The sequence below is a fragment of the Macaca thibetana genome, chromosome 5 (genome assembly GCF_024542745.1).
Source record: "Macaca thibetana thibetana isolate TM-01 chromosome 5, ASM2454274v1, whole genome shotgun sequence".
NCBI lineage: Eukaryota > Metazoa > Chordata > Mammalia > Primates > Cercopithecidae > Macaca > Macaca thibetana.
The window spans coordinates 184,931,281-184,958,346 of NC_065582.1; the positions used below are offsets into that span (position 1 = coordinate 184,931,281).

General features: G+C 60.3%; 2 protein-coding genes and 1 long non-coding RNA gene across 7 annotated transcripts; 1 reads left to right on the top strand and 2 right to left on the bottom strand.

Moving 5' to 3' along the window:
* Nucleotides 1-2,773: 2,773 nt before the first annotated feature.
* On the bottom strand, nt 2,774-18,939 carry IDUA (alpha-L-iduronidase). The gene is made up of 14 exons (XM_050790806.1): nt 18,719-18,939; nt 17,977-18,117; nt 6,434-6,519; nt 6,143-6,250; nt 5,720-5,815; nt 5,402-5,604; nt 5,122-5,301; nt 4,798-5,014; nt 4,341-4,553; nt 4,128-4,249; nt 3,808-3,933; nt 3,649-3,725; nt 3,168-3,268; nt 2,774-3,020 (listed from the first exon to the last, which is right to left on the bottom strand). The coding sequence occupies exons 1-14, from the start codon at nt 18,874-18,876 to the stop codon at nt 2,887-2,889; spliced, it is 1,962 nt and encodes a 653-aa protein (XP_050646763.1). The 5' UTR covers nt 18,877-18,939; the 3' UTR covers nt 2,774-2,886.
* Nucleotides 14,206-27,066, top strand: SLC26A1 (solute carrier family 26 member 1). Of its 4 annotated transcripts, none has more exons than XM_050790723.1 (2): nt 14,206-14,808; nt 15,569-18,265. In XM_050790723.1, exons 1-2 carry the CDS (start codon nt 14,233-14,235, stop codon nt 17,096-17,098), a joined length of 2,106 nt encoding a protein of 701 aa, XP_050646680.1. In that variant the 5' UTR covers nt 14,206-14,232; the 3' UTR covers nt 17,099-18,265. The 4 variants fall into 4 exon arrangements, 2 of the variants coding, with proteins under 2 accessions (XP_050646680.1, XP_050646682.1); XM_050790725.1 differs by lacking the exon at nt 15,569-18,265 and adding an exon at nt 26,637-27,066 and having other exon boundaries at nt 14,209-14,808; XR_007725733.1 differs by lacking the exons at nt 14,206-14,808; nt 15,569-18,265 and adding exons at nt 19,010-19,145; nt 26,637-27,066.
* On the bottom strand, nt 22,413-26,791 carry LOC126954847 (uncharacterized). Of its 2 annotated transcripts, none has more exons than XR_007725737.1 (3): nt 26,701-26,791; nt 24,888-25,201; nt 22,413-23,184 (listed from the first exon to the last, which is right to left on the bottom strand). It is a non-coding gene; the product is annotated as an uncharacterized LOC126954847 (long non-coding RNA). The 2 variants fall into 2 exon arrangements; XR_007725738.1 differs by having other exon boundaries at nt 22,413-23,625.

Here is a 27,066-nt window from a genome sequence, read left to right on the forward strand (position 1 = left end):
CTCAAGTGATCCAGCAGCCTCAGCTTCCCAAAGTGCACCTGGCCGCACCTTACCATATTAACAGATAGAAAAGCAACGTGATCTCAGTTGACATAAAAAGTGTTTGACATGGCTGGGCGTGGTGGCTCATGCATATAATCCCAGCACTTTGGGAGGCCAAGGCGGGCGGATCACGAGGTCAGGAGATGGAGACCATCCTGGCTAACACAGTGAAACTCTACTAAAGTTTCTCTACTAAAACTACAAAAATTAGCCAGGTGTGGTGGTGGGTACCTGTAGTCCCAGCAACTCAGGAGGCTGAGGCAGAATTGCTTGAATCTGGGAGGAGGAGGTTGCAGTGAACCGAGATCGCACCACTGCCCTCCAGCCTGGGTGACAGAGCGAAACTCCGTTTCAAAGAGGAAAAAAAAAAAAGAAGCTCTGTCATCACGCCTCACACCACTGCTTCTAGGAGGCCGCATCGGGTGGATCTGGGCTTGGGGAGTGGCGTGTACACCCAAGCGTTCCACTTCCACCCGTTTCCTGGATGGCAGGTAATGTTGGTCAGAAGAGGCTCTGCAGCGGGTCCAGGCTGTGACACCTCACCTGCTGCGAGTGTGGGTGCCCAGCAGGCCCCACCCTGCCTAGAGTGTCTGGCAGAAACACCATGCCCCGGCAAGCCCAGACCTCACATCCCAGGAAAAGGCCATTTCCTCCTGTCACTTGGAAAGCATGCCCCTCTGCCCTGGTGAAGTCTAACAGCATTCAACGGCCACGTGACTCGGCCGCCCAGGAAGAGCCAGACTTGGTCCCAGCGCGTCTGGAAGTAAGTCCTGCGGGCAGAAGACCAGAGCTCCCATGAAACTGCTCCTCCTGAATCACTGCCCCTGCCTCAGCCCACACCGAGGGCTTCATGACGAGAGTCCTATCAGCCTCTGGACAAGAAGGGAAAGTGCAGAGGTGGTTTATGGACGCACGGTGCATGATGTCGCCCAGAAGGGGACAGGTATTATGTCATAGCCGGGGTGGGGGGCACTGGCTCTGAAAGACGGAAGAGGCACCCCACAGCAGAACCAAGGTGGCACATCCAGCCACTCTTGGCTGCACCACGGGCAGCATGTGGACAGGGGACATCAAATACGGTCTCTTCCTGTCACCTAGCAACTGCTCCAGGTACAAACTGGCCCAGCAGGGACAGAGGCTGTGTGTGACTGACGGCCAATGCCGGCTTCCCTGGCTCTTGGCATGGCCTCAAGCCTCACCCATTCATGGCAAAGCCCAAAGTGGCCCCATCAGTGAGACCGGAGGGTGGGGATGTGTCGGTAAGCTGGTGGCCACCAGAGGAGATGGTGACGGAGCCTCATGGGGAAGGAGACAGATGCAGTTTTGCCGTTCAGCCAAGACTGATGCTAGCACCGTGGGGCCTCAGAACCCCCTGCTGACACCACCTTGCCTCCAGAGGGTCCGTCCTACCACCCTGGTGGCTAGGCTCACACCAGGAATCCCAGCTGAGGGGGACACTTGGAGTGTATGTGACTATTTTTGCCAAAAGCCACAACACCCAGGTCCAGGAGTGAGGGGAGGGTCCCTTGTGGGGTCTCTGTCCCACCCCAGCACCTTGGAGGCCCACTTTGGTTGGGGCAGGCAGGGGACATGGGCTTTGGGAGGTGCAGTGAAGCTAGCGGGCTCACCCCCCACCCCCACCAGAGCCCCTGACAGCCTCCAGGGAAACCTGTGGTGTCCCTGTGCCCCAGCCCTCTGGCTGAGTGCAGCTAAGGGTGGCCCTGGGAGGATGCTGGAGGGAGGGAAGAGACACTGGGGACTTGATTCCTGGGCTCCTGCACACAGCACCCACAGGCTGGCCACACCCCTGGGCAGAAGGTCCCTGCTCCTTGCCAGGACGCCCAGCCCTGTCTGGACTGGTGAGTACCCTGGGGGCTCCCCTGTGGCTTCCTGGCACCTCCATCTCTGTAAACAGTCATCAAATTGTCCTCATCTGGCCTCCCATGTCTCCAAGCCGGAGCCAAGACAATCCGTGGTGAGAAGACGCAGACCATGGTGGACGCTACTGTTTTCTTCTGCTGGCCACAGCCTGGGTCGCACAGGTGTGCCCCCATCCCACCCTCCACCATGCTGGGGTACAGGAGTCTTCCCTCATGCAGCCTCAGCTCCCCACTCTGCAGAACAAGTAAGAGAGCAAGAGGGCCGGGCGCGGTGGCTCAAGCCTGTAATCCCAGCACTTTGGGAGGCCGAGACGGGCGGATCACGAGGTCAGGAGATCGAGACCATACTGGCTAACACGGTGAAACCCTGTCTCTACTAAAAAAATACAAAAAATTAGCTGGGCGAGGTGGCGGGCGCCTGTAGTCCCAGCTACTCAGGAGGCTGAGGCAGGAGAATGGCGTGCACCTGGGAGGCGGAGCTTGCAGTGAGCCGAGATCGCGCCTGGGCGACAGAGCGAGACTCCGTCTCAAAAAAAAAAAAGAGAGCAAGAGACCGGCACGCCGCCTCACCAGGGGTGATCCTGGAAAACCCTGGGTAGGCAGGGCTGAGCTGGCTCCCCAGCCTGGCCCAGGGGCTCAACATGCTTCCGGTCCCGGCTTGGGGGTGGTCTAAGTGGGAGTGAGGGGAAAAGCGGCCTCGCTCCAGTTGGGTCCCCATCAGCCGCCGGGGTTTACCCTTGGAGGCTGCCCCGGAATGTGCCCAGGGCCAAGCCACAGAGCCTGGGCCCGAGACTGACGTGTGCAAAGCCGCTTTAAAGGGGGTGTTGGTACCAAGACATAAAAGAAAATAATAAAATATAAAAATATATTGCAAAGGGGGTGATGAGAGGGCAGCGTGGGCACAGTGCAACCCCAGCTCGCTGACCGCCAGTGGAGGTGCAGCCCAGTGGGGCTCAGCACAGGCTCATGGATTTCCAGGGGCTGGGGGCCCTCTTGGCACAGGGACCTCCAGATATGGCACAGGGTTGGAGAAGGGGCCTGGTCGGGCCCAGTAGTCCAGAGCTCGAACTCGGTAGGAGCCGGAGACAGTACCTGTGTCTGGAGACACGGGGACACGTGTGCCAACCTGAACCTGCCCCCGCCCAAAAGCCTCCTGACCCCAGGCTTCTCAAGGCCCCCACCCAACACTGCCCTGAGGTCGAAGAATGGGGTGGCTGAGACCAGGGCAGCGGGTGGTGGGCGCACCTGGGCTGAACACAAAGAGATTGAAGGTCGATGGCTTCCTGCTGACCGGGGTGTACACCTTACCATCCTGAGAGAACTGGATCTCGTATGTCCACAGGCACCTGGGGAGGTCAGGCCAAGACCAAGGCTGGGGTCAAGACAGTCCTCAAAGGCCAGGGCAGGCAGGGCAGGTGGCCCAGAGCACCATTCCCTCAAGCCCCTCCGCGGCACCTCCCCAGCCCCTGGGCACTCTTCCTGCCCAGACAGGAGAGGGCTGGAGCCTAACTGTCCACTTCATGTCCCATAGGAGAACGCACATCCCACTGGCAGGGCCTGGTGCAGTGGCCCACAGCGTTTGGGGTGAAGGGCAGGGACGCAGGGCTGCGAGGGAAGGAGCTGGTGGGCCATGGCGAGTAGCCTGAGTGACCGAATGGGTGAAGGGGTCGGGACCCAGGGGCGTGCCTAGGACTAGGCAGGGGGAGGGGTGGTCCCACTCACGCACTTGGAGCCCACGTGTTCATCCGACCAGACCAGAACCAGCTGCCCTTGGGTCAAGGGCAGGGCACGGAGCCGCGTGACCTGGGGGAGGGAGGGGCTGTGATGGGGTCGGGGAGGAGGAGTCCGGGCGGGCCACAGCGCGGGTTGGGGGACTGCCACTTGCCTGGCCGGGCAGCTTCTCAGGGCGCGCGCACACATGCACCAGCAGAAGCGACGGCAGTCGCAGCGCGGGGCGCAGGGTCAGGCGGCCGCTGGCGGGGAAGGGGCGCGGCGCCGCGGCCACCGGGTCCTGGGTGCAGTGGCGGGTCCTCAGGGTTCTCCAGGGGGGCTGGGGACGCTCGGCCCGACCTCAGGGCGAACGGCCCCGGCCCACAGCTCTGCCTCCTACCCACACCGCCTCGGGGCCCCCGCCCCGGGTCCCCACCCTCCGCCCACCCTCCTGGGACCCCGGCCCAGCCCCTCGCCCCTCCGCGGCCCACCCACCTCGGCCGCGCGCATGCGCCGGAACTGCTCGGCAGAGGGGAAGACAGGCCGGCCCAGGCGCCGCCACTCGCCGTCGGGGCTGCAGAGCCGGTTGTCCAGGTAGCGCGTGACGTAGACCAGGCCTGCGGGGCCCGACGCTCAGGCCTCGGCTCCCCGGGCCGCCCCCTCCAGAGCCCTGGCGGGGCCAGAGACCTCCCTGGGACCCCAGCTCACCTGGGCCGGGGGTCACCCCGCGCAGCCGCAGCGTCACCGCGACGCTGCGGTTGGGGTGGGCGCGGGTGTCGTCGCTCGCGTAGATCAGCACAGCGGCACGCCAGGCATCGGCTGGGCCCTCGGGGCGGTGGGCGCTGGCCAGGACGCCCACCGTGTGGTTGCTGTCCAGGACCGTCCCCGCCCGAGACACCTCGGCCCAGAGCTGCTCCTCGTCTGCGGGACGCGGGGACCGTCGCCGCGTGGGGTCGTTGCCCCGCCGCCCCCAGACCCCGGACCGGGCCTCCCACCACTCGCTCCCCCTCCCCTTCATGAAGGAGTCCCCAGGCCCTGCCACGCGGAGGCCGACCCCGGGAAGCGCGCGGCTCGAAGAGGCGTGCTCCCCGCAGCAGGGCCTTCGCAGGAGCCGCTCCCCAGCCTGGAAGGCCCTGGCCGGCCCACCCCAGCGGCCCGGGCTCACCCAGCAGCGCCAGCAGCCCCATGGCTGTGAGCACCGGCTTGCGCACCAGCTGCACGTGCGGCGGGCGGGTGTTGTTGACCTGGAAGCGCGCAGTGAGCGTGCGCTGCGCGAAGGGGTGCGGGTGGTAGCTCAGGAAGGCGTTGTCGTTGCTCAGGAGCGCATAGGGGATGGTGGAGCTGGTGTTGGCCAGTAGCAGGTTCTGATGCTGGGCGATGACCTGCGGATGTCCAGGGCGGCTGGGACCGCGAGCCACGGCCACAGCTCGCCTGTCCTGTCCCAGGAGGAAGGTGGCTGGGGGGCACGCAGGGCGTTGGGCCGGCCCACCTTCACCACCATGGCCGCATAGGTCACGTCAGCCCTCCACGGCTGGGGCAGGGACCAGCCCACCAGCGGGTCCGCCTCGTCGTTGTAAATGGGGGTGTCCGCAAACTTGGGGAAGAGCTGCCGGATCTGCTGCGCGACGGCCTTCTCCTGCTCCAGGATGGAGATGGAGCTGCGCGCACCCTGCGGGTGTGGCCGCCTCAGTACCACCAGGGTCAGCGCCTCCCCGGGCAACGCCGCTGAGGGCGCAGAACCCCGGGACGGGCGGAGGAGTAGGGCGCACCTTCCTGTGGAGGGAGATGTAGTCCAGCCGCACGCCCACCTCCCCGGTGAAGAAGTTGGTACCGTCGTGGCAGTGGCGCAGGAGGCCCCAGCTCAGCGGGGATCGCGGTGGGGTGTGGAAGGAGTCGCCAGGGCCTCCCAGCCGCAGGGCCGGGCTGGCCGCGCGCAGACCCTCCGAGCAGGCATCGTAGTAGTTCAGGAAGCCTGGACCAGGGGAGCACTGCGTCTACACCTGCCCTGGGGACCAGCGGCTTAGCCTCTGCTCCTGCCTTCCTCTGCCCGCTTTCAGCCGGGCAGGATCCCAGGAAGTGGTGCACACCTTGCATGGTCATGGAGACGTTGTCAAAGTCGTGGTGGTCCGGCTCGTTCCACGTCTCGAAGTTCCATTTGGAAACATGCGCCAGTCCGTACCTACCTGCAGAGGAGCCCTGCTGTCCCCCCAGCACAGGTGAATCTAGCCTCAGTGACTCCCACGGAGGGAGGGCGCAAAGTGATGAAGGGCATCTGGCTTAAGATGAACCCCACCTCCACACAGGCCAACCTCCTGCCCCACATCAGGAAGCCCTGGCTCAAAGGGATCCAAGACCTGGGCGGTGGCCTAGGTGACAGGGGTGCAGCCTGCCCAGGAGTACCCCCGAGCCTGGGGCCCAAGGGCCTGCACCGATCAAAGTGCAGGTATCCCTTGTCCCTGCCCCATCTCCCCCCTCCACCCCGCTCCCACCAGGGGCCTGTGCTCGCCCACCGATGTATCTCCTGGCCAGGCTGGAGACCAAGTCCTTCCACTCAAACACCTGCTGCTTGTCCTCAAAGTCGGTGAAGTGGCCCGAGGCACTGCCCATCAGCTCAAACCCTGGAACACAGGAGGGCTGCCCCACTGCCCACCACACACGACACCCATGCTCTGCCAGGTCGTGCTCCGGCACCAAGGCCAGCCCTGAATGGACATCCAAGGACCCGGAGGAGCTGGGTGAGGGAGAGGGTAGGCAGGGCAAGAGGGTGCAGGAGGGCTGGGAGGGCAGAGCCCACAGCTCACCTGGGAGGAGCTGGTTCTCCCTGAGAAGGTCCAGGTACCCATCCAGGTGGGTGAAGTTGTAGCTTGGGCCCCATCCAGTGGACCCCCTGCAGAAGGACGGTCATCGTCAGGAAGCAGGGTGCCCACACAGCTCCATGCTCCAGGCTGGAACTGTGGCCACAACAGAGCATGTGAGACCCTGCAAGGTGCCACCCGGGACTCAGATCCCGGCTTCCCGACGGGCCCTTCCCCTTGGAAAATCATCAACCCTATGAAAGCCGAGTGTGAACTAGAGTATCTGTACATGGAGACCCCCCAACCTGACACCATCAAGAGATGGAAGACTTGGGGTGGGGGTTCGTAATAGCCCTGAGGCTCAGTGGGACGAGGCAGGCAGGTCCTGAGGGGCAGGGGCCAGGGGTCAGGAGCCAGGCAGGACCTGGTGGGCAACCCACCCTCGTTCTCTGTACCTCCTGGAGGCCCAGGAGTGCCCCATTTCCCCTCCCACACCCCAACAGGCAACATGGGTGGGCAGGAAAGGGAGAAGGCAGCTGCCCTGCCACTGCACTTGCAGATGGGGCTGAATTTCCACAGGGCCTATGTTTCAAGGGCACAGGCATCATCGGGGAATGGGAATCTTTGGTGAAGGGGATATGATAGGGAGGAGCCTAATGGCCAGCGAAGGACCTCTCTGAGGAGACATCTAAGGCTACTACACAATGGGACTAGCCAGCAGGAAGACGTCCAGGCAGCAGATGGCATCGCCAGTGCAAAGGCTCTGGGACAGGAATGTGCACGTGATAATCAGGGAGTAGGGAGGCAGCTGGTGGGCCTGGGACAGAATCAGGGTGGATATCACAGGAGATGAGGCTCCACGGCGTCTGGAAGTGACTGCTTTGAGCATGGGACCCTGACCAGGAGCAAAACAGGGGTGCCTTTCAGCGTTCTGAGTGAGCAGTGCCAGGGCATTTTTCAAGGATCCCTCTGGCAGCCCACTGGAGTCAGGGTGGGAGTGAAGACTGGCTGGGGACCATGGTGGTGGCCCAGAGAGGTATGGTGCCCAGACTGGGTGGTGGCTGTGCAGGTTGTGAGCAGAGGCTGGAGCAGATGGACCGATGAGGTTTGAGGTGAGCTGGTGCGGGGGTAGGGGAAGTGGTCCAGGGCAACTGTGGATTTCAGCTTGAGCAGCTGGGCGGGTGGATGAGCTTGCAGTGAGACTGGTCTCGGTTTTGGCCATGTGGAGTCGAACATCTGAGGGTGAACTGGGTGAGGAGGCTGGTGTGCAGGGGTCTGGGGCTGTGGGTGATGCTTCTGGCCTGAGGGAAGGGGGATGGGGTGAATGGAATAGCAGCCTGCCTTGAGCCTGGAGAAGCAGAGACCAGGCTGGCCAGGCTGGCATTCCTGTGGATGCCACGCAGAAGGTGAGCACCTCCTATGACAGCTGGGTTTGTGCCCCATCTGCAGTGGTGGGGGACGGGGTTACCACCATGGATTGGAATCTGGCCCTATACAGGTCCCTGTCAATCTCCCCATGCCACAGCACCCCCAGCTCCACAGCAAAGGTCTGGACACCTCAACGCGTCCCTTCTGGTCCTCCCACGGTGTAGAAGATCAACGCAGAGCCTCAGCCGGAGTCTACAGCCTTCAGGGGTGGGCTCCTGCTCTGCCCCACCTCTGCTGGTCCCCATCTGCTCCTGTACCCAGGGCTGGGCACCCAGCAGGAGCAGCAGGAGTCCCTGGTGTCCACCCCACCTAGCCCCTACCACCTCCCGTCCCCTCTATCCAAAGAACACAATGGTAGCAAAGAAGTGACTTGAGAAGCACTTGGATACACATTAAATGCCCAAAAGGCGCATTCCAAAGTCCCACGGAGTTGGAGTAGCAGGACACGGTGACCTGGAGGAAAGTGAAGGCCCAGCTGGGCTTCAGGTTTTCTCTGCAGAACCCCAAGGCGATAGCCCGGCGGCCCGACACCCAGCATCAGAGATGTCCCTGGCCTGACACCCAAGGTGCCCGAGTGTCATCTGGCAGGGCTAGCTTCGCAGGGAGGGGAGCCCGGGACAGGGATCCCCGCCCCCAGGCCCAGGAACCCCGGGGTCAGTTTACAGACCCCAGGCCCCACCCTCCGCCTGGCCTCCATTGGGAAGAGCTGGGCGGGCGAGATGGAGCGCGCAGCCCACCCCCAGGGCCGGAGCTCTGCCAGACCCCGCTCCGGGTGTCGCTGGGGCCGCCGCGGCCGCACAACGCGCTCATTCACCGCACGGCCGCGGCTGGGCGGCCGCTGGGAGCCCCGCGTCCCCGCCCCTGGGCCTGAGCGCGTGCGCCGCGAGGACCGCGCGGCTGCCGGGCCTGGTGAGTGCGTGGGGCGCGCGTGCTCAGCGGTGGGGGCGCGGGGCGGGGCCGCGCGTGCATGGGGGTTCGCAGGCGGTGGGGGGGGGACACCGCGCGGGGTGGGGAGCAGGGCCGAGCGCTCCTGAGGGTGAAGGAGAGTGCGGGTCAGGGGCAGAGGCCGGGATCGCTGGGCTGGGGGCGCGGGGCGGGCACTGGAGAAGTGCCTCTCGGGAGAAGCTGCAGTTGTGGCCAGGACGAAGGGGACGCAGGTGCTAGAGGGTGAGGGCCAGGGCCTCCTCTTCTCCAGACCTCGGAGCACGCCCACCCGCGGGAGGGTCACTGGGAATAAACTTGGGTCCGGTCCCAAAGCCCTGTCAGCCGGGCTTCTTTCCACGGGTGGGAGGCAAGGATACCAAGTCTCCTTTCCCAGTAAATGGACTCCAATGTAAAAGGGCTGATTTAAAGACAAAACTGAGGAAGTAAGTGTGTGGCACAAAACTGGCCACGGGATCAGACCGGAGGACGGTTCAGGCAGGTCCCAGTTGCTGGGGCCAAGCAGGGAAGGAAGGTGTTGGCAGCCCTGTGCGTGCACTGGCTTGGGGCAGAATATGCTACCCACTCTCTCTGGACCTCTGGGCACTCAGCCTTTGGGCCTGACCACAGGGCAGCACCAGCCACTGCCTCAGTGCTCAGAGAAACTGAGGCAGAGACACGTGGGAGGCGGGCCAGTCAGACCCCAAAGATCCTATAATGATGACCTCACCTGCTTTCGACACCCAGCCTAGGTGGGGACTAAAAGGGCCTGAGGCCCAATGCCTACAGAAGACCCCTGAGGCCAGGCCCCTGCGGTGTGGCTGAGGCTGTTCCTGAACTATGCTTGCCTGCCTAAAATCTCACCGTGGGTCCCCACAAGCCAATCTCTGGACACCTCCACCACCCTTCCTGAGGGGGAAGGGCCACCTCCCACTCGAGGTTTTTCTGTGGCCCCAGGTGACACTGCCCACCCTACCCTGCATGCAGGCATCTGCACCAGGCGCCCACCCCTGCTCCAGCACCCAGGTCCTCCCTGGCTCCTTTAGGGAGACCTTGAGGGAGCAAGCCCAGCCCCCTGGGTCTCCCCAGTTCTCCAACAACCCTTCCGGTGGCTGTACCCAGAGAGGTCCTTATCTGTCCCAGGGAGGGGCCTGAGGCCCTGCATGACTGCCTTACCCCGCCCACTGGCCAACTGCTTCTTACAGCACAGCTCCCAACTGCTGGGCAAACAGCTGCTTCCCAGGGACCACTGGGGCCCAGGTTAGGCAGGGGTGGGAGCGAGGGCTCAGACTCTGGAGGACAGGGGAGGGGCTCTGAGGAGAAAGGAGACTTGGAGAGGGCATCCCAGGTGGAGGCTACGGGGGTACGAGACCCTGGAGCCCGTTCAGCCCTGTCCACATCTCACACTTTCGGTGTCTCCTACTCTGTGGCCACGCCAACTACATTCCACTCCCATTTCACCTCCAAATGGGAACTGCAGCCCAGTCTTCCCTGGGCCGACCCAGGGCTGTGGGGAACTAGCAGGGCTTGGCAGACGGCTTCCACGAGGAGGTACCTCTGGTGGAGTGAGTGTCCAGGGACTCCTCCCTCTGGGGCTCTGCCCCATCAATGTCTGTGTCCATGTCCTGGCGGAATGAAGCCCCAGCACATCAGCTGGTTCTGCGAGACCCTTGGCTTCAATCCCACGCAGACAGGAGAAATAGAGCTTGTGACTTCTGTTCCCAGGACCAAGTCAGGCTGCCCAAGGTGCCAGGGCCAGCTTGGCCTTCCAGCCCCACCTGAGGGACCCACCACAGCCTCCTGGCCTCCCTTGGGATGGGAGAGCACTGAGGCCTGCAGCCCCTTGTTACACTCACCCTCTAGCCACAGGTGCCCGGTGCAGGCTCCCAAGCAATACTCACTGTCAAAGTGGTGGGGGGCGAGGGGGGGACCTGAGGCTCCCAAGGAATTTTTTTTTTTTTTTTTTTTGAGACAGAACCGGCCGGGCATGGTGGCTCACACCTGTAATCCCAGCACTTCTGGAGCCCGAGGCGAGTGTATCACGAGGTCAGGAGTTCAAGACTAGCCTGACCAACATAGTGAAACCCTGCCTCTACTAAAAATACAAAAATTATCCGGGCGTGGTGGTGCATGCCTGTAGTCCCAGCTACTCAGGAGGCTGAGGCAGGAGAATCGCTTGAACCTGGGAGGCGGAGGCTGCAGTGAGCTGAGATTGTGCCACTGCACTCTAGCCTGGGCGACAGAGCAAGACTCCGTCTCAAAAAAAAAAAAAAAAAAAAAAAAAAAAAAAGAAAAACAGACAGATTTGCAGGCTGGAGTGAAGTGGTAGAATCATACCTCACTGCAGCCTGGACCTCCCGGGCTCAAGCGATCCTCCTACCTTAGCTTCCCAAAGTGCTGGGCCAGTGATAACATTTGTTTTTGAGACAGGTTCTTGCTCTGTGGCCTAGATTAGGGTGTAGTGGCACAATCATACCTCATGGCAGCCTCAAACTCCCACGCTCAAGTCATGCTCCCACCTCAGTCGCTTGAGTATCTGGGATACAGGCACACACCACTACACCCAGCTAATTTTTTACTTTTGAGTTTTGTAAAGGTTGGAGGGCAGGGGTTGGCCAGGTGCGGTGGCTCATGCCTGTAATCCCAGCACTTTGGGAGGCCGAGGCAGGCGGATCACGAGGTCAGGAGATCGAGACCATCCTGGCTAACATGGTGAAACCCTATCTCTACTAAAAATACAAAAAAATTAGCTGGGCATGGTGGCAGGTGCCCACAGTTCCAGCTACTCGGGAGGCTGAGGCAGGAGAATGGTGTGAACCTGGGAGGCGGAGCTTGCAGTGAGCAGAGATCACGCCACTGCACTCCAGCCCAGGCAACAGAGCAAGACTCCGCCTTGAAAAGAAAAGAAAAGAAAAAAGAAAAGGTGAGGAGCATCTCACTATCTTGACCAGGCTGGTCTTGAACTCCTGGCCTGAAGCAGTCCTCCTGTCTTACAAGAGTGAACCACCGTGCCTGGCCAATAATTCCTTTTTAAAAAGCAGCTCACCCTTATTGTCATGTGTGGGCTTAATTGAAGTTCACTTTCAGAAATCATTTATCTTCACACCAGCCGTATAAAGCAGGCACTGCCGGTCCCAGTCTATGGTAGAGGGGAGGGCAGAGGAGCCGTGAGGGTGACCAGGCACTGCGGGTCGGCGCTGGGTCTGGGCAGACCAGGACTCCTGCCCCTGGCCAGTCATGGCATCTTGACCCCCGGCAGCCCTTGCCGTTGGCAGTGAGCACCACACACAGGGCTCACGCGAGCACATACATATCTGCACACACCAGCAGCCTTGTGTTGAGCTGGCTGTCAGCCTCCACCCTGCTCCAGCTTGAACCGGGCTGGCTCCTTGCAGGACCAGGAGGGTGTCCACCAACTGGACACGGAGACCAACCCTCCCTCAGCCCTGCCTGGGTTTAAACCCCAGACCCCAGAGCTGAAGGGTTGCCTGTGCTCAGCCCCTGAGCCCCTGCCTCCCGCTGGTCCCTAAGCCCTCCAGACAGGGCTGCAGAGCCACAGCTGCAGCCGCTCCTGGGAGGCTGGGAGCTCATCAGAGGCCCACACAGCTCTAACTACTACGAGCCTGATTACAGTTCAACTCCCGGATTCACCGATCAGGTAACATGGCTGGATAAACCCGTGACTCAGCAATCTGTAAGTAAATAATTCAACCGCAGAGCCCAGTGCACAGACCACTGCCTGCAGGTCGGCGCCAGAGCCACCACCTCCACTCTCCCAGCCGCTCACGGGAGCCAGAGGGCCCTGCGGTCCTCAGTGGTCTTGCCAGCCCCTCGCCATCCCAGGGCCCTCTGCGCCTGTGAGGACTCCCTCAGGTAAGAACAATCCTGGGCCTAGATCTCAGTCATATCAGAGGGGGGCGTGGGAGCCGAGGCCAGAAATGCCCTGGACTTGTGATTTCTTAGGGGCACCCTCAGGCTCAAGACAGGTGGCCCTACTGTACACACCTGGACCCCAGGGGCTTGGGGTGGGCTTCAGGGCATCCAAGGACCCAGTGTGGTGGGGTCTTCCACGGACGGGGACACAACTCTTGCAATGTTGCCTGAGGGCCAGGACCCCTGCTCTGGGCCCCAGGGATACTGTGCCCAGCCTGCGTGTGTCAACCTACCAGGCTTGACCCACTCCTCCAACACAGCCCCCAGGAGACTGCAGCTCCCACACCCTGGGCCAGCGTGCAAATAGCAGGCTTAGCCCAGGCTGCAGGGTGTCCTGGGGACCTGGTGTCCTGGGAGCAAAGTCTTTGCCTAACATTGCTGAGAAGTTTTTAAAGCGAAAGTACATTGGAGCCTGCAAACAGGACAGACCCAGGGCCTCACATGGGACCGGTCAGGCCTCTAAGCACCGCCTCCCTAACGCCACGGTGCTTTCCGAGGGCAAAGGAAAGGTCAGGTGCCCTTCCGGCTCTGCCAGCCCAGGGTGGCTGTGTGCAGCGGGCTAGGTCCTCTCGGTGCTGCCTCGGGACAGTGTGTCATGGCCGTTCCACAGTGAGCTGGTGCAGCCTGGGAAGGGGCGCCTCACGTCCCAGAACTGTCTGGGCAGGGGAAACAGATGCCAGTCACCCTCCTCCCCTCCCAGCTGGCCCTTATGGGGCCCCTGTCTAGGCATACTCTCAGAATTCTGTTTCAAGGCCAAGTGGATGGGCTGGGCTGGTGTCTGAACGCTGCTCCCCCGGCAGACTTGGGGTCCCAGCACCCACAAGGCTTGGCAGAGACGTAGGAGGCCTCTTCCTGAGACTTCCGCCAGCCCCAGGACCCACAGGGCAGGTTGCGGAGGGGTGGGGAAGGTATCTCCGAGAGAGGAGGCGATGGTTTGGATGGGGAAGGGTGGGTTCTGGTGTGGACATGGGGTGGACAGCAGGACCGTTCGCCAGCCTGGGGAGCGGGAGGTGGATGCAGAGCAGCCAGACTCAGGCTTGCCTGCACCTGTGTCCACTGACTGTGACATTCTGACCCCAAGCACACGTGTGTGCGGCGGCAGCCCAGCCTGTTCCCTCCCCGTTGGGCGGGTGAGCTTCAGGAGGCTACAGGGTGGGTTTTAGGCAGGAAATGCAGAGCCAGTGGGCCACAGCTGAGCCTGGACAGGGTCCTGCCACTCCACCCCTCAGCGCTGCTGGCCTCAGCACAGCCCGTGGTATGGGCTTGGTGTCGTAATCCCATCTCACCCCACGATGGGTTCTGGAGCCGCCAGGGCCTGGCGTCCATCCATACCGGGCAGGGGGCTGGGGCCCGCACTGCCCAGAGAAGGCCCAGCACCAATCCCCGGCCCTGGGTGGGTGAGGGGTCCGCCCCAAGGGGCCCGCTGCTGCCCGGGACCTTGTCGTTTGGCCCTGGATCCAGGGGCTCCTGTGACCATGCCCTCTTCTCGGCTGCAGGTTGGCCACAGGACCTGACGCTGCAGGATGGACGAGTCCCCTGAGCCTCTGCAGCAGGACAGAGGGCCAGTGCTGGTCCGACGGCAGCGCCCAGCACCCCAGGGTCTGTGTGAGATGCTGAAGGCCAGGCTGTGGCGGAGCTGCTCGTGCAGCGTGCTGTGCGCCCGGGCGCTGGTGCAGGACCTGCTCCCCGCCACGCGCTGGCTGCGTCAGTACCGCCCGCGGGAGTACCTGGCAGGTGACGTCATGTCCGGGCTGGTCATCGGCATCATCTTGGTGCCTCAGGCCATCGCCTACTCATTGCTGGCCGGGCTGCAGCCCATCTACAGCCTGTATACGTCCTTCTTCGCCAACCTCATCTACTTCCTCATGGGCACTTCGCGGCACGTCTCCGTGGGCATCTTCAGCCTGCTTTGCCTCATGGTGGGGCAGGTGGTGGACCGGGAGCTCCAGCTGGCCGGCTTCGACCCCTCCCAGGAAGGCCTGCAGCCCGGGGCCAACAGCAGCATCCTCAACAGCTCAGCTGCCATGCTGGACTGCGGGCGTGACTGCTACGCCATCCGCATTGCCACTGCCCTCACGCTGATGACCGGGCTTTACCAGGTGAGGAGCTCTGCTTGGGCACAGGGAGGGGCCCAGGGCACCCCCCTTAGGTGCTGGCCATCCACGAGGGCAAGGCTGGGGGCAAGCACAGAGTTGGCAGAGGAGGTGCTGGCCCAAGACAGCAAGGCTTGGGCAGAGCTGAGGTGCGCCAAGGCATCCCAGAGTGAGGCACCGACGCAGAGGGGCTGTGGGTGCAGGAGGGGAGGGGCACGGGGAGCCGGCCTACTGGGCCACGGCCTGGGTGGGGGCCAGCAGGCCAGGTGTGGCTGTGGCTCAGTGGTGCCAGACTGAGGCCATGTGGCCTCCCAGGCCTTCTGTCCTAGGTGGGGTGGGGGATGGCCTCCCCATCCCTGAATGTCTCCTGCCTTGGCCTGTCCACCTCGGCCTCCATTGGCTCCACATCTGCATGGGGGGTAGTGGGCGCCATGTGTGGGAAGCGGGAGGAAGGGGCTACCTTCTGATGCCAGAGGTCTTAATTCTGAAATAAAACGGACTTCTGCATGTGAGAAGGTTAGATGTGTCTGTGGCCAACTGTGTGCATGTGTGACGCCCGTGTGGATGTCCCAAGTGTCTGCAGGCATGAGCACGTGTGGAGCCAGAACACAGGCCCGTGGAGGAGTCTGATTTGGAACATATGGTGCTGCAACAGAATTGTCAGGCCCTGTGCCGTGACCACCACCCCTCGGGCCACGCCAGGTGCTGGTGAGGGGCATGTGGCTCCCGCCAGGCGCCTGCTGGCCTGACTGCACTCCGTCCACAGGTCCTCATGGGCGTCCTCCGGCTAGGCTTCGTGTCTGCCTACCTCTCACAGCCACTGCTCGACGGCTTTGCTATGGGGGCCTCCGTGACCATCCTGACCTCGCAGCTCAAGCACCTGCTGGGTGTGCGGATCCCGCGGCACCAGGGGCCCGGCATGGTGGTCCTCACATGGCTAAGCCTGCTGCGCAGCGCTGGGCAGGCCAACGTGTGCGACGTGGTCACCAGCACGGTGTGCCTGGCGGTGCTGCTAGCTGCGAAGGAGCTCTCAGACCGCTACCGACGCCGCCTGCGGGTGCCCCTGCCCACGGAGCTGCTGGTCATCGTGGTGGCCACACTCGTGTCCCACTTCGGGCAGCTCCACAGGCGCTTTGGCTCCAGCGTGGCCGGCGACATCCCCACGGGTTTCATGCCTCCTCAGGTCCCGGAGCCCAGGCTGATGCAGCGTGTGGCCCTGGATGCTGTGGCCCTGGCCCTCGTGGGCGCGGCCTTCTCCATCTCGCTGGCGGAGATGTTCGCCCGCAACCATGGCTACTCTGTGCGCGCCAACCAGGAGCTGCTGGCTGTGGGCTGCTGCAACGTGCTACCCGCCTTCCTCCACTGCTTCGCCACCAGCGCCGCCCTGGCCAAGAGCCTGGTGAAGACAGCCACTGGCTGCCGGACACAGCTGTCCAGTGTGGTCAGCGCCACCGTGGTGCTGCTGGTGCTGCTGGCGCTGGCACCGCTGTTCCACGACCTCCAGCGAAGCGTGCTGGCCTGCGTCATCGTGGTCAGCCTGCGGGGGGCCCTGCGCAAGGTGTGGGACCTCCCACGGCTGTGGCGGATGAGCCCGGCCGACGCGCTGGTCTGGGCGGGCACCGCGGCCACCTGCATGCTGGTCAGCACAGAGGCCGGGCTGCTGGCCGGCGTCATCCTCTCGCTGCTCAGCCTGGCCGGCCGCACCCAACGCCCACGAGCCACCCTGCTGGCCCGCATCGGGAACTCGGCCTTCTACGAGGATGCCACAGAGTTCGAGGGCCTCGTCCCCGAGCCCGGCGTGCGGGTGTTCCGCTTTGGCGGGCCGCTGTACTATGCCAACAAGGACTTCTTCCTGCGGTCACTCTACAGCCTCACAGGGCTGGACGCGGGGTGCGTGGCTGCCAGGAGGAAGGAGCGGGGCTCAGAGTGGGAGGTCGGCGACGGAGGCCCTGCCCAGGGCAAGGACCTGGGCGCGGTTAGCAGCAGGGCTGCGCTGGCGCCTGCGGCGGCCGGCTTCCACACAGTGGTCATCGACTGCGCCCCGCTGCTGTTCCTGGACGCAGCCGGCGTGACCACGCTGCAGGACCTGCGCCGAGACTATGGGGCCCTGGGCATCAGCCTGCTGCTGGCCTGCTGCAGCCCCCCTGTGAGAGATGCTCTGAGCAGAGGAGGCTTCCTTGGGGAGGGCGCTGGGGACGTGGCTGAGGAGGAGCAGCTGTTTCTCAGTGTGCACAATGCCGTGCAGACAGCACGAGCCCGCCACAGGGAGCTGGAGGCCACTGACGCCCACCCGTAGCAGGGCCAGGCCTGTCCAGCAGCCTCTGCTCCCTCCAGGGGCGCCCACAGCAGACGTCTGCAAGCCACTGCTGAGACCCTTCCCAGGGAGGAGCCGCCCAAGAGCTGCACTCTTGTGCCACAGCTGCCCTGGGGAAACCGGGGAACCCCGACTGGGTAAGGAGCCCCTCTGATCACACGCAGGACCCAAACACTCAGAAATCAAGAACTTCTGCCTCCAAGACAGGCTGGCCCATAGTGCTGGCTGGGTCTCAATGCTCCACACCCTTGCTGTCCCTCGGCTCAGCAGGGATGGGCCTGGCCTGACGCTCGGGGTTGACATCTTATTTGAACAAGGGCCCCCCAACATTATGCAGCCTCCAAGGTGCCAAGAGGACCCCCTATGCCCTGGCCTGCCTAGTGCCCATCCTGCTGGTAGGAGCCAGCGGCTCCGGCCAAGAGCATGAGGGTCTCTGTGTTTCCAGAAGGCCCCACACACCCAAGTGCCCCTCACACCTTGTGCCTCCCTGTCACAGGGTGGCCACCTGCACCAGCATCAGGGCCCAGGGTGCTGTGACCAGTTAAGACCTCCCCTCAGTTCTCAGGTGCTGGCCCTGCCCAGCCCAGTCAGCAAACACACAGGGATGCTCATGGGTGCACGAGAAGACAGGTGCGGCACAGCCCACCCTGAGCTTCCAGGGAGACCTGCAGGAAGCCCACCGTGCCCCATGCAGGGGCTCCCTCCAGCACACAGCCCTCACCCCAGCACAGCCAGCAAGGACACGGTGCTTCGGCGGAAAGTGGGGAACAAGGGGTCTTCTGAGCAGCCCCCAGCCCTGCCCCTCCCGTCTGTGCCTCTGTAAGGGGCTCTGGGATACCCAGGCCCCACCCGTCGCCCACCTGGTGGTGACAAGCTCCAGCAGCCAGTGGGTCCGGACCTGCTCGATGCCACGGTGAGGGACGGCGCCCACATAGGCGAGGTTGAGTTGCTGGTCCCAGCTGAGGACGTACTGGTCAGCCTGGCTGTGTGGCAGCGGGGGGCTGGGGACAGCAAAGGGGCGGCTCAGTCCCGAGCCTCAGCATGGCTGGCAGCGCGGCCCACACACACGTTCAAGCCCAGGACTGCCCGGGCGCGGGATTCAGGCGCTGCGCGTGCGCTCAGTGACTAATAAAACGACCCTTAGGGCCAAGGATGTTGGGAGGTCCCATCTTCCTGCGGAACGGGAGCGGCCGTAAGACGAGGGGCCAACGCCAGCCCTGGCCCCGGCCCTGCCAGGCAGGCGGGCCCTCAGCTCTAGGTGGAGGGAATGGGACAGGCAGGCCAGGTCCCGCTGCAGGGGGGTCCCACTCCCGGGAGACTCCTGGTTTACCTCAAAGAGCAGGATCCTGGGCATCGGTCTGGGCTACAGGGGGCGGCCACTGGGCAAGCTCAGGGCCCAGCCCCAGGCTCACGCCCTGGCACCCACTCAGCTGGAGAGCCCACCCCCAAACACGGCGCGGGGCGGGCCCGGGAGAGCCAGGGCCCCAGAGGAGGGAGCTCCGGTCTCTGAAGCTCTCACAGTGCGCAGTCAGGGGGCGCCCGAGCTCTCCCCGTGCGACCACAGGGTCCCGGAGGCCGCGGGCGGGCGCGCGGAGCGCTCACCAGAAGCCTGTGCTCCTCCAGAAGCGCCGCAGGGGCCACAGCGTGTGTGCCGCGTCCACCTGCACCAGGTGCGGGGCCTCGGCCGGGACCACCGGGGGAGCGGCCAGGAGCGAGGCCAGGACCGCGAGCAGCGTTGCGCGGGGGCGCAGGGGGCGCATGGCCGGGCGCGCTCGGTGACTGTGGGACTTCGGGCCGCACTGCCGGTTCCGCCTCCGGATAGGAGTCTGGGCGCGCACCCCACGTGACCGCCGCGGCGGGGCGGGGCCTTGGTGGGCGGGGCGATGGCCGGGTGGGCGGGGCTGGGGAGCCTCCGGGAGCCGGGATCCCGGCGGGGTTGGAGTTCCGCTTCCTTGCAGGCCTCAGGGGTTGCTCTGAGGACCGGTGACTCGAAAAGCGCTCTGAAGAACGCTTGGCCCATTGGTGCTATGTGAGTTGAGCCATTACTGTCTTGTTTTTCTCTGTTTTTGTGTGTTTTTGAGACAGAGTCTTGCTCTGTCGCCCAGGCTGGGGTGCGGTGGCGCGATCTCGGCCCACTGCAACCTCCATCTCCGGGGCTGCGGCGATCTTCCCGCCCCAGCCTCCCGTGTAAAGCGTGCGCTTTAGCAAGAAGGAGAATTATCCCAGAAGAGCACACTGGGCCCTCCTTACACTTGGCTTCACATCCATGGATTCAACCAAGCAGACTGAAAATATTGTTTTTAAGCTAAAGCAATACAGTCTCGCTGTGTCGCCCAGGCTGGCGTGCAGTGGCGCGATCTCGGCTCGCTGCAGGCTCCGCCTCCACAGGGTTGATGCCATTCTCCTGCCTCAGCCTCCCGAGTAACTGGGACTACAGGCGCCCGCGGCCACACCCGGGTAATTTTTTTGCATTTTTAGTAGAGACGGGGTTTCACCGTGTTAGCCAGGGTGGTCTCGATCTCCTGACCTCGCGATTCGCCCGCCTCGGTCTCCCAAAGTGCTAGGATTACAGGCGTGAGCCACCGCGGGCGGCCAAAATAATACACATTTTAAAACAATACAGTGTAACAGCTATTTACAGAGCATTTACATTGTTTTAGGGATCATAAGTAATCTAAAGTACACAGTGGGATGTGCGTAGGTAATGTGCAAATACTACGCCATTTTATATGAAGTACTTGAGCACCTGCAAATTTTGGTATCTTTGAGGGTCCTGGAACCAATACCCTGAGGATACCACAGGACAACCATAGTCCAGTATGCCTGTGTGAATCCAAGCAAAGTAACAAGCTGGGTGCGGTGGCTCACACCTGCAACGCCAGCACTTTGGGATTGCAGGCCAACGCGGGAGGATCACTTGAGGCCTGGAACTTGAAATCGGCCTGGGCAACGTACCAAGACCCCATCTGTACAAAAAAAAAAAAATGTAGCCAGATGTGATGGCATATGCCTGTGAGCCCCAGCTACCCACGAAATTGAGGTGGGAGATTGCTTGAGCTTAGGAGTTGAAGGCTGAGGCGAGCTGTGATCACACCGCTGCATTCCAGCCTGGTTGACAAAATGAGACCCATCTCTAAAAAAGTACCAAAAAAAAAAAAAGGAAAAAAGAACAGTCTACTAACAAAATGAAAATACTGGACAATAATCCTCTGTAAATTGGGGGAAGGATCATTAGAGTTACAGTGTTCTGAGTCTTTTTATTTTGGGGATGGGGTTAAAATATTCTTAACATTAGAACTTCTTATGTTGAAATTGCAAGGTAAAATGTCATGATTAGCCATTTAAAAGAGAAATAGTGTGTATATATTCCAAATTAGCAGGGAGGAAAAATGTAATACAAAAAAAAAAAGTAATAAAATTCAATGAAAAACTAAAAGGTAAGAAAGGAAGGGAAAGGCGAGAAAAACATGCCAGTACAGAACTGTCTCCAGGAACAGCGGGTAAGACCCTCCGTCCAACAACCCCAGAGAAAACAACTAAAATGGTAGATAAACTGCTTTAAAAACAATTCCTCAAAGCGTCAGAGAACTGAAAAAAACTAAGAAACCACCAGTCCCACACCATGGCGCTGGACACAGCAATGGAAACAATTATTTCAGACCAGCCACCTCCTGAGAGCAACCAACAGAGCTGGAGAGCGCTGCACGGAACCGTCCAAGGCGCTGGGAGCTCAGAGGAGGCCGAGGGGCTCTGCAGGGCCAAGCCGGGAGGGGGTGGGGCCAGCTTTGAGGCCGCGACCTAACACCCCTACAGCGTATCCCAGCCACACAAGACATGGTGACACACTGATGCGTTCCCCACGCTGTGGCCACACGACAAAAGTCGAGGCTCAGGCAGTGGTGCCTGGTAAAGACTTTGGGCTTTTCTTGGGACCCCAAAGGGCTATCCCCTAAAAGCAAAGGTGAACCAGAAACAGAATTGTCTTTGCGGGGACTGAAGCCAGCCTTAAATCACCTCAAGCCCTGAGAGAATTAAGGTGAGCCGCTCACCTGGACACTTGCGGACACAAAAGCAAACCTTCCCTGGAGGAAGGTAAAACAAACAAAAACAGAAGTCCTCACTGTACAGTGCTGGAATGGATCCGGGTCAGGAAAAATTATAAAGTGCACAATGGGGACATTCACAGTTTGGAATATGCCTTGTATATTGTATAACAAAAGTCTACTGGAATTACGCCTGTAATTCCAGCACTTTGGGAGGCCGAGGCGGGCGGATCACGAGGTCAGGAGATCGAGACCATCCTGGCTAACACGGTGAAACCCCCGTCTCTACTAAAAATACAAAAAATTAGCCAGGCATGGTGGTGGGTGCCTGTAGTCCCAGCTACTCGGGAGAATCCCTTGAACCCAAGAGGTGGAGGTTGCAGTGAGCCAAGATCACGCCACTGCACTCCAGCCTGAGTGACAAAGCGAAACTCCATCTCAAAAAAAAAAAAAGAAAGAAAAGACGGAAGGAGGGAGGAAGGAAGGAAGGAAGGAAATATTGGGCCAGGCGCAGTGGCTCATGCCTGTAATCTCAGCACTTTGGGAGGCTGAGGCAGGCGGATCAGGAGATCGAGACCATCCTGGCTAACACGGTGAAACCCCGTCTCTACAAAAATACAAAAAATTAGCCGGGGGTGGTCGCACATGCCTGTAGTCCCAGCTACTAGGGAGGCTGAGGCAGGAGAATCGCTTGAACCCAAGAGGTGGAGGTTGCAGAGAGCCGAGATTGCGCCACTGCACTCCAGCCTGGGTGACAGAGCGAGACTCTGTCTAAAAAAGGAAAGAAAGAAATAAAGAAAATATTGGGCTGGGTGTGGTGGCTCATGCCTATAATCCCAGCACTTTGGGAGGCCGAGGCAGGTGGATCACCTGAGGTCAGGAGTTTGAGATCAGCCTGACCAACATAGTGAAACCCCATTTCCACACACACACAAAAAAATTAGCCGGGTGTGGTAGTGCATCCCTGTAATCCCAGCTACTTGATTGAGAGGCTGAGGCAGGAGAATTGCTTGAACCCTGGAGGCAGAGGCTGCAGTGAGCTGAGATCGCGTCATTGCACTCCAGCCTGCGCAACAGAGCAAGACCCTGTTTCAAAGAGAAAAGACAATATTAAATGGTGTTCTTCAAGTAGAAGGAAGGAAGTCCCAAATCCCAGCTCAGAGGTGCAGGAAGAAGTGAAGAGTGCAGGGGGGATGGGAAAACTTCCCCTCCCTGTCTGAAGTTTCACCAAAAAGGTACACAGATTTCTTGGATTGTAGTTTTATGTGACACTGGAGCTTTCAGAGCAAAGACCTAAAGGCGCAGGGGAAACTGCATTTTATACTCAGGCTCTGTGAAGTCTGGAAATAGGATTGGACGAAAGGTTAAGACCTGACAGGCTAACAGACTCCCGGGGGGCCCAGTGAGGCCCGTGTGCTTCGGTTCCTGGCAGCCTCTCTCTGCAGCTCTCCTTCTTGCTGGGTGGGGGCACAATCCCCCGGAATAGGGGTCTGACCACCTGCAGTCAAACAAGGCAGGCCAGAGAATTCCTTTATGGCCAGTTTTTACACAGAAAGACAGGAAGGTTATTAGAGTCATACTTTTAGGTTTATGGCTGGCTTTGGGGAAAAGGGGTTCAGGTTTCTACGACCTGCCTCGGAGAATAAGGGGCCAGAGACAGGGGGCAGGAGAAGGCCTGGCTTCCAAGGCCTTCACTCCGGGTGTCATTTTCTGAGCCCCAACAAAAGCAACAGAAAGGGTATATTGTGTACAAACCTAATGAATCGTAACCGCATAAAACAATCATGTTACAGGGTTTCACATATTTCTGGGGAATTAGGATTTACAGCAACAGCAGCACAGGTGTCCTGAGGGAAAAGTGGAGTGAGAGGGGAGGAAAGCCTCCCGAAGATGCCCTCCGTCCTGTCCAGGCCTGTGCCTGTCGCCTCACGTGGTGAGCGCCTGCAAACGTGGTTCCTTGAAGCGTCTAAAACGCAGAGATAATCCCGGGTGTCCAGACGGGCCCGGAGTGTAATCTCGGTGTTCCTGTACAGGGGAGGCGGAGGGGGATTTGACACAGAGGAGGCTGTGATGGCCTCAGGAGAGATCGAAAGGTTGTTCTAAAATGTGTCCCCAGGATTTGTTTCAATGAGGTGTGGGGAGACACACAGACCCGGCCATGACAGGCTGGGAGGAAGGCCTTGCTGTGTGTAGAGACGTGTGCGATTCTGATTTAGATTCTGGGGCTCTGTGAGGCAAGAGATTCACACAGGTCTCTGCCCTGCAGGGGACACCTTTTGGGTGATGGCCCAGTGGCTTATAATAAACTTGGGGAAAAGGCCGCTGGTCGGCAGAGGCACTCAGGGCTGAGACCACACCTGGCACGTTACTTCCGGGTCCGCCTTTCACCCGAGACATCCGGGCAGGGGTGGAGCAGCAGCCGTCGCCGGGCTCCCCAGGCAGCGTGGCCAGCAGCATCGTGCCCTCCTGCATGCGCCCATTTCTCTTTGCTCAAGAGAGTCCAACGGGGCTTGCCAGGCAGCCCAGGGGTCTACGGGAGGTGATCTCCTCCCACACTTGGCATCCAGCAAGCCACTGAAGAAGGGGAAGCCGCCCAGCCCAGGGGTCTACGGGAGGTGACCTCCTCCCACACTTGGCATCCAGCAAGCCACTGAAGACAGGGGAAGCCGCCCCCTCCCACGGGTGGAAGACAGCAAAGGACAGCTTTGCCTCCATCCTGCCTAGAGAGTCCTCGGCAGTCGAGCTGAGCTTGTGGGGTGCTGGTCCTATGCCCCGGCGCATACGGGCAGCTGGGGATGGGGCCAGAAGCTCAGGGTCGGTGACAGCCTCTCTCCCGGGAGACCCTGGGGTCAGCCAGTCACTTGTGGTTTTAAGAGTGGACGGCACTGGCCCGGCACGGTGGCTCACGCCTGTAATCCCAGCTCTTTGGGAGGCCAAGGCGGGCGGATCACGAGGTCAGGAGATCGAGACCATCCTGGCTAACACGGTGAAACCTCATCTCTACTAAAAATACAAAAAACTAGCCGGGTGTGGTGGTGGGCGCCTGTAGTCCCAGCTACTCGGGAGGCTGAGGCAGGAGAATGGCATGAACCCGGGAGGCGGAGCTTGCAGTGAGCTGAGATCGTGCCACTGCACTCCAGCCTGGGTGACAGAGCGAGACTCCATCTCAAAAAAAAAAAAAAAAGTGGATGGCACAAGGCCAAGTTCTTGCTGGTTCTTGCATCAGAAGCTGCTGGGCAGCTTATGGCTGTCAGGGGTGGCTGAGAGATGCCAGCTGGCCAAGAAGAGGCTGCCAACGCCTCTACAGTGGAGTCTCTGAGGGCACTAACAAGAGTGCCTGCAGATTTTAATTTGTTTTGTTTTGTTTTTAGACAGGGTCTTGCTCTGTGCCCAGGCTGGAGTATAGTGGCGCAATCACGGCTTACTGCAGCCTCGACCTCCCAGTCTCAAGCAGGCCTCCCACCTCAGTCTCCTGAGTACCTGGGACTGCAGGCATGTGCACACCCGGCTACTTTTTTATTTATATATTTTTTGTAGATAGGGTCCCTCTGTGTTGCCCGGGCTGGTTTCGAACTCTTGCGCTCAAGTGATCCTCCCACCTCAGCCTCCCAAAGTGCTGAGACTACAGGCGTGAGCCACCACCCTGGCTGGTTTTTATTTGGACATAAAATTTGGAAATGAGGAATATGTTGCCACCAGAACCCAAAAAGAACTAAAAGATATTGTACTGTGTCAGTAGGAGGGCGTTTTCCATGCATGTGGGCCCGCGCCTCTGAAGGAGGTCTGGTCTGCGGAGGTCCCGGCGCAGCCTGGAAAAGGTGGGCTGTGTCCTTGGAGGTGGCGGTGAACTGCAGCTTTGGCTTCGAGGTGGCTGAAATGGGCCCTGAGTGGAGCAGAGGCCACGTCTGCCCAATGCATGCTGGCCGGTTGCTGACTGGGGAGTCACTGGTTGAGACCCTGCTGGGTGCAGGGTGTGGGGCCTAAGGGGCGACTGCAGCCTCAAGATTGTGAAAACCCACCATGAGGCACCCGTTATTTTTTCCTGGTGAAAGAACAGGCAAAATTGGGCCTTTGTTTTCTCTGCTTGTATCTAGGTAGTTACTGTTTTTTTCCTTTCTCCCCACCACCATCCCTTCTTTCTGCTTAGGCTTTGATCCACCCTAAACCCTGATTTTTAGTTTCTGTCTCTGGCTGATAAAAGGGAAGGAGGGGAGGGAAGCTGCCCCCTCAGGATGGCCCCTGTCTGCTGCATCTTTTTCCCTCCGTTTTTTCCTCTTAAACAAAAATCTTGGTTTTTGTCTTAAAAATCTGGCTTATATCTCCAGGTGCGTAGAATTTTTTTCTCTTTTCTTCCTGTCCATTCTGACTGTATTACCTGCATTTTTTTTTTCTTTCGAGGAGTTTTGCTCTTGTTGCCCGGGCTGGAGTGCAGTGGCGCAATCCTGGCTCACTGCAGCCTCCGCCTCCCGGGTTCAAGCAATTCTTCTGCCTCAGCCTCCCAAGTAGCTGGGACTACAGGTGCCCGCCAACATACCTGGCTAATTTTTGTATTTTTAGTAGAGAGAGGGTTTCACCATGTTGGCCAGGATTGTCTCGATCTCCTGACCTCAGGTGATCTGCCCACCTTGGCCTCCCAAAGTGCTGGGATTCTAGGCGTGAGCCACCGCACCCGGCCTATTTTCTGTATTCTTAATGCACTGGCCTTGGGGGTCTTGATCCTGGAGAGACCACAGCTCCCAGAGCTCACAGGTGCCTCCTTGTCACACTCATACCAAGCCAGTGTCCCTGCCCTCAGTCACCCCAGGGCAAGGTATTGACTGACCAGGGGCTGCCGAGCCCAGGACCCAGGGAAGTCGCTCCAACTCCAACCCTGTCCTGATCTCATCTGGCAGCGTCCACCCTGCCTCATTTGCCCTTCCTGCGGCGCCCCCATGAACTGGGGCTCCCCACCACTCTGTGGCCCTGTGTGCTGTGCCCCCTTCTCTTGGGAAATGTAATATATCATCTTTGCAGGAAGTCGTCTCCACATCTGCCACCTTACCGCACCTGATTAAAACTAAGCCCAGGTACAAATTTTAGAACAAAGGTGTGTGGCCTCTGGAAATCAGCTCTGGAAGCTAGAAGGGGCCAGTAGCTTTGCCGCGGGAGGGAGTGTGGTGCTGCCGACATGTGGACCTGCAGCGGGTTTGTGCTGGCCTGGGCCACATCAAGGCACCAGCACAGCAGGTCCACACAGTGGGACGGATTGACAGGAAGCTGGGAGATCCCCTTCCAAGGGCAGCACACAGTTTTGTAAAATTTGCTAAGCCAAAATTCCTTAACCACAAGCGCTCCTACTCCCTCTCCGCTTTCCCTCTTGCTGGGCTGGCACTGGAGAGGCAGTGGGCACTCTGCGGCCTGGCAGGGGGACGTTCAGTTGTGGAGACATCGGCGGGTCAGCAGCCTCCACCATGCCCTTCCCAGCCACTTCCTTCCAGACGTCCTATGGGAGAAACAGCTTCCAGCAACACCCGTGGCAATTAACACAGAGGAGTGACTCACAGGAACTTCTGGAAGAGGAGGAAAGATCTTGCTGATTTAACAGGAAATGCCGACATCAATGAGAGAATGCGGGACCCTCACACCAGCCTCACGAGAACCCGGTGGATACGGCTCATCCCAGAGGGTGCCTTGGATCAGCACATGGGGAAAAAAAAGCAGCACCTGAAACTGGTCAGCCTGCAGAGGAGAGAAGACTGAGCAAGTTTTCTCCAAATTTCACAACAGGCTTTACCATGTGGATGATATAACCAGTCGTCAGTACATTTCTGTAAAGCAAATCACACTTTAAGAAAACCAGCCATGCTAGTGGGCCTGAGGATTACCTTTCATTTTCCTCTTTTCTCTCTGGAAAATGATATTGCAAAA

Excerpts from the sequence above, each read along its gene's own strand:
- SLC26A1 (XM_050790723.1), top strand. The coding sequence starts at position 14,233 with ATGGACGAGTCCCCTGAGCCTCTGCAGCAGGACAGAGGGCCAGTGCTG. Across the intron at positions 14,809-15,568 it reads TGATGACCGGGCTTTACCAG|GTCCTCATGGGCGTCCTCCG; the intron begins GTGAGGAGCTCT and ends CTCCGTCCACAG.
- IDUA (XM_050790806.1), bottom strand. The coding sequence starts at position 18,876 with ATGCGCCCCCTGCGCCCCCGCGCAACGCTGCTCGCGGTCCTGGCCTCG. Across the intron at positions 5,015-5,121 it reads ATGCGGCCATGGTGGTGAAG|GTCATCGCCCAGCATCAGAA; the intron begins GTGGGCCGGCCC and ends GGACATCCGCAG. Across the intron at positions 3,726-3,807 it reads CTGAGAAGCTGCCCGGCCAG|GTCACGCGGCTCCGTGCCCT; the intron begins GCAAGTGGCAGT and ends TCCCTCCCCCAG.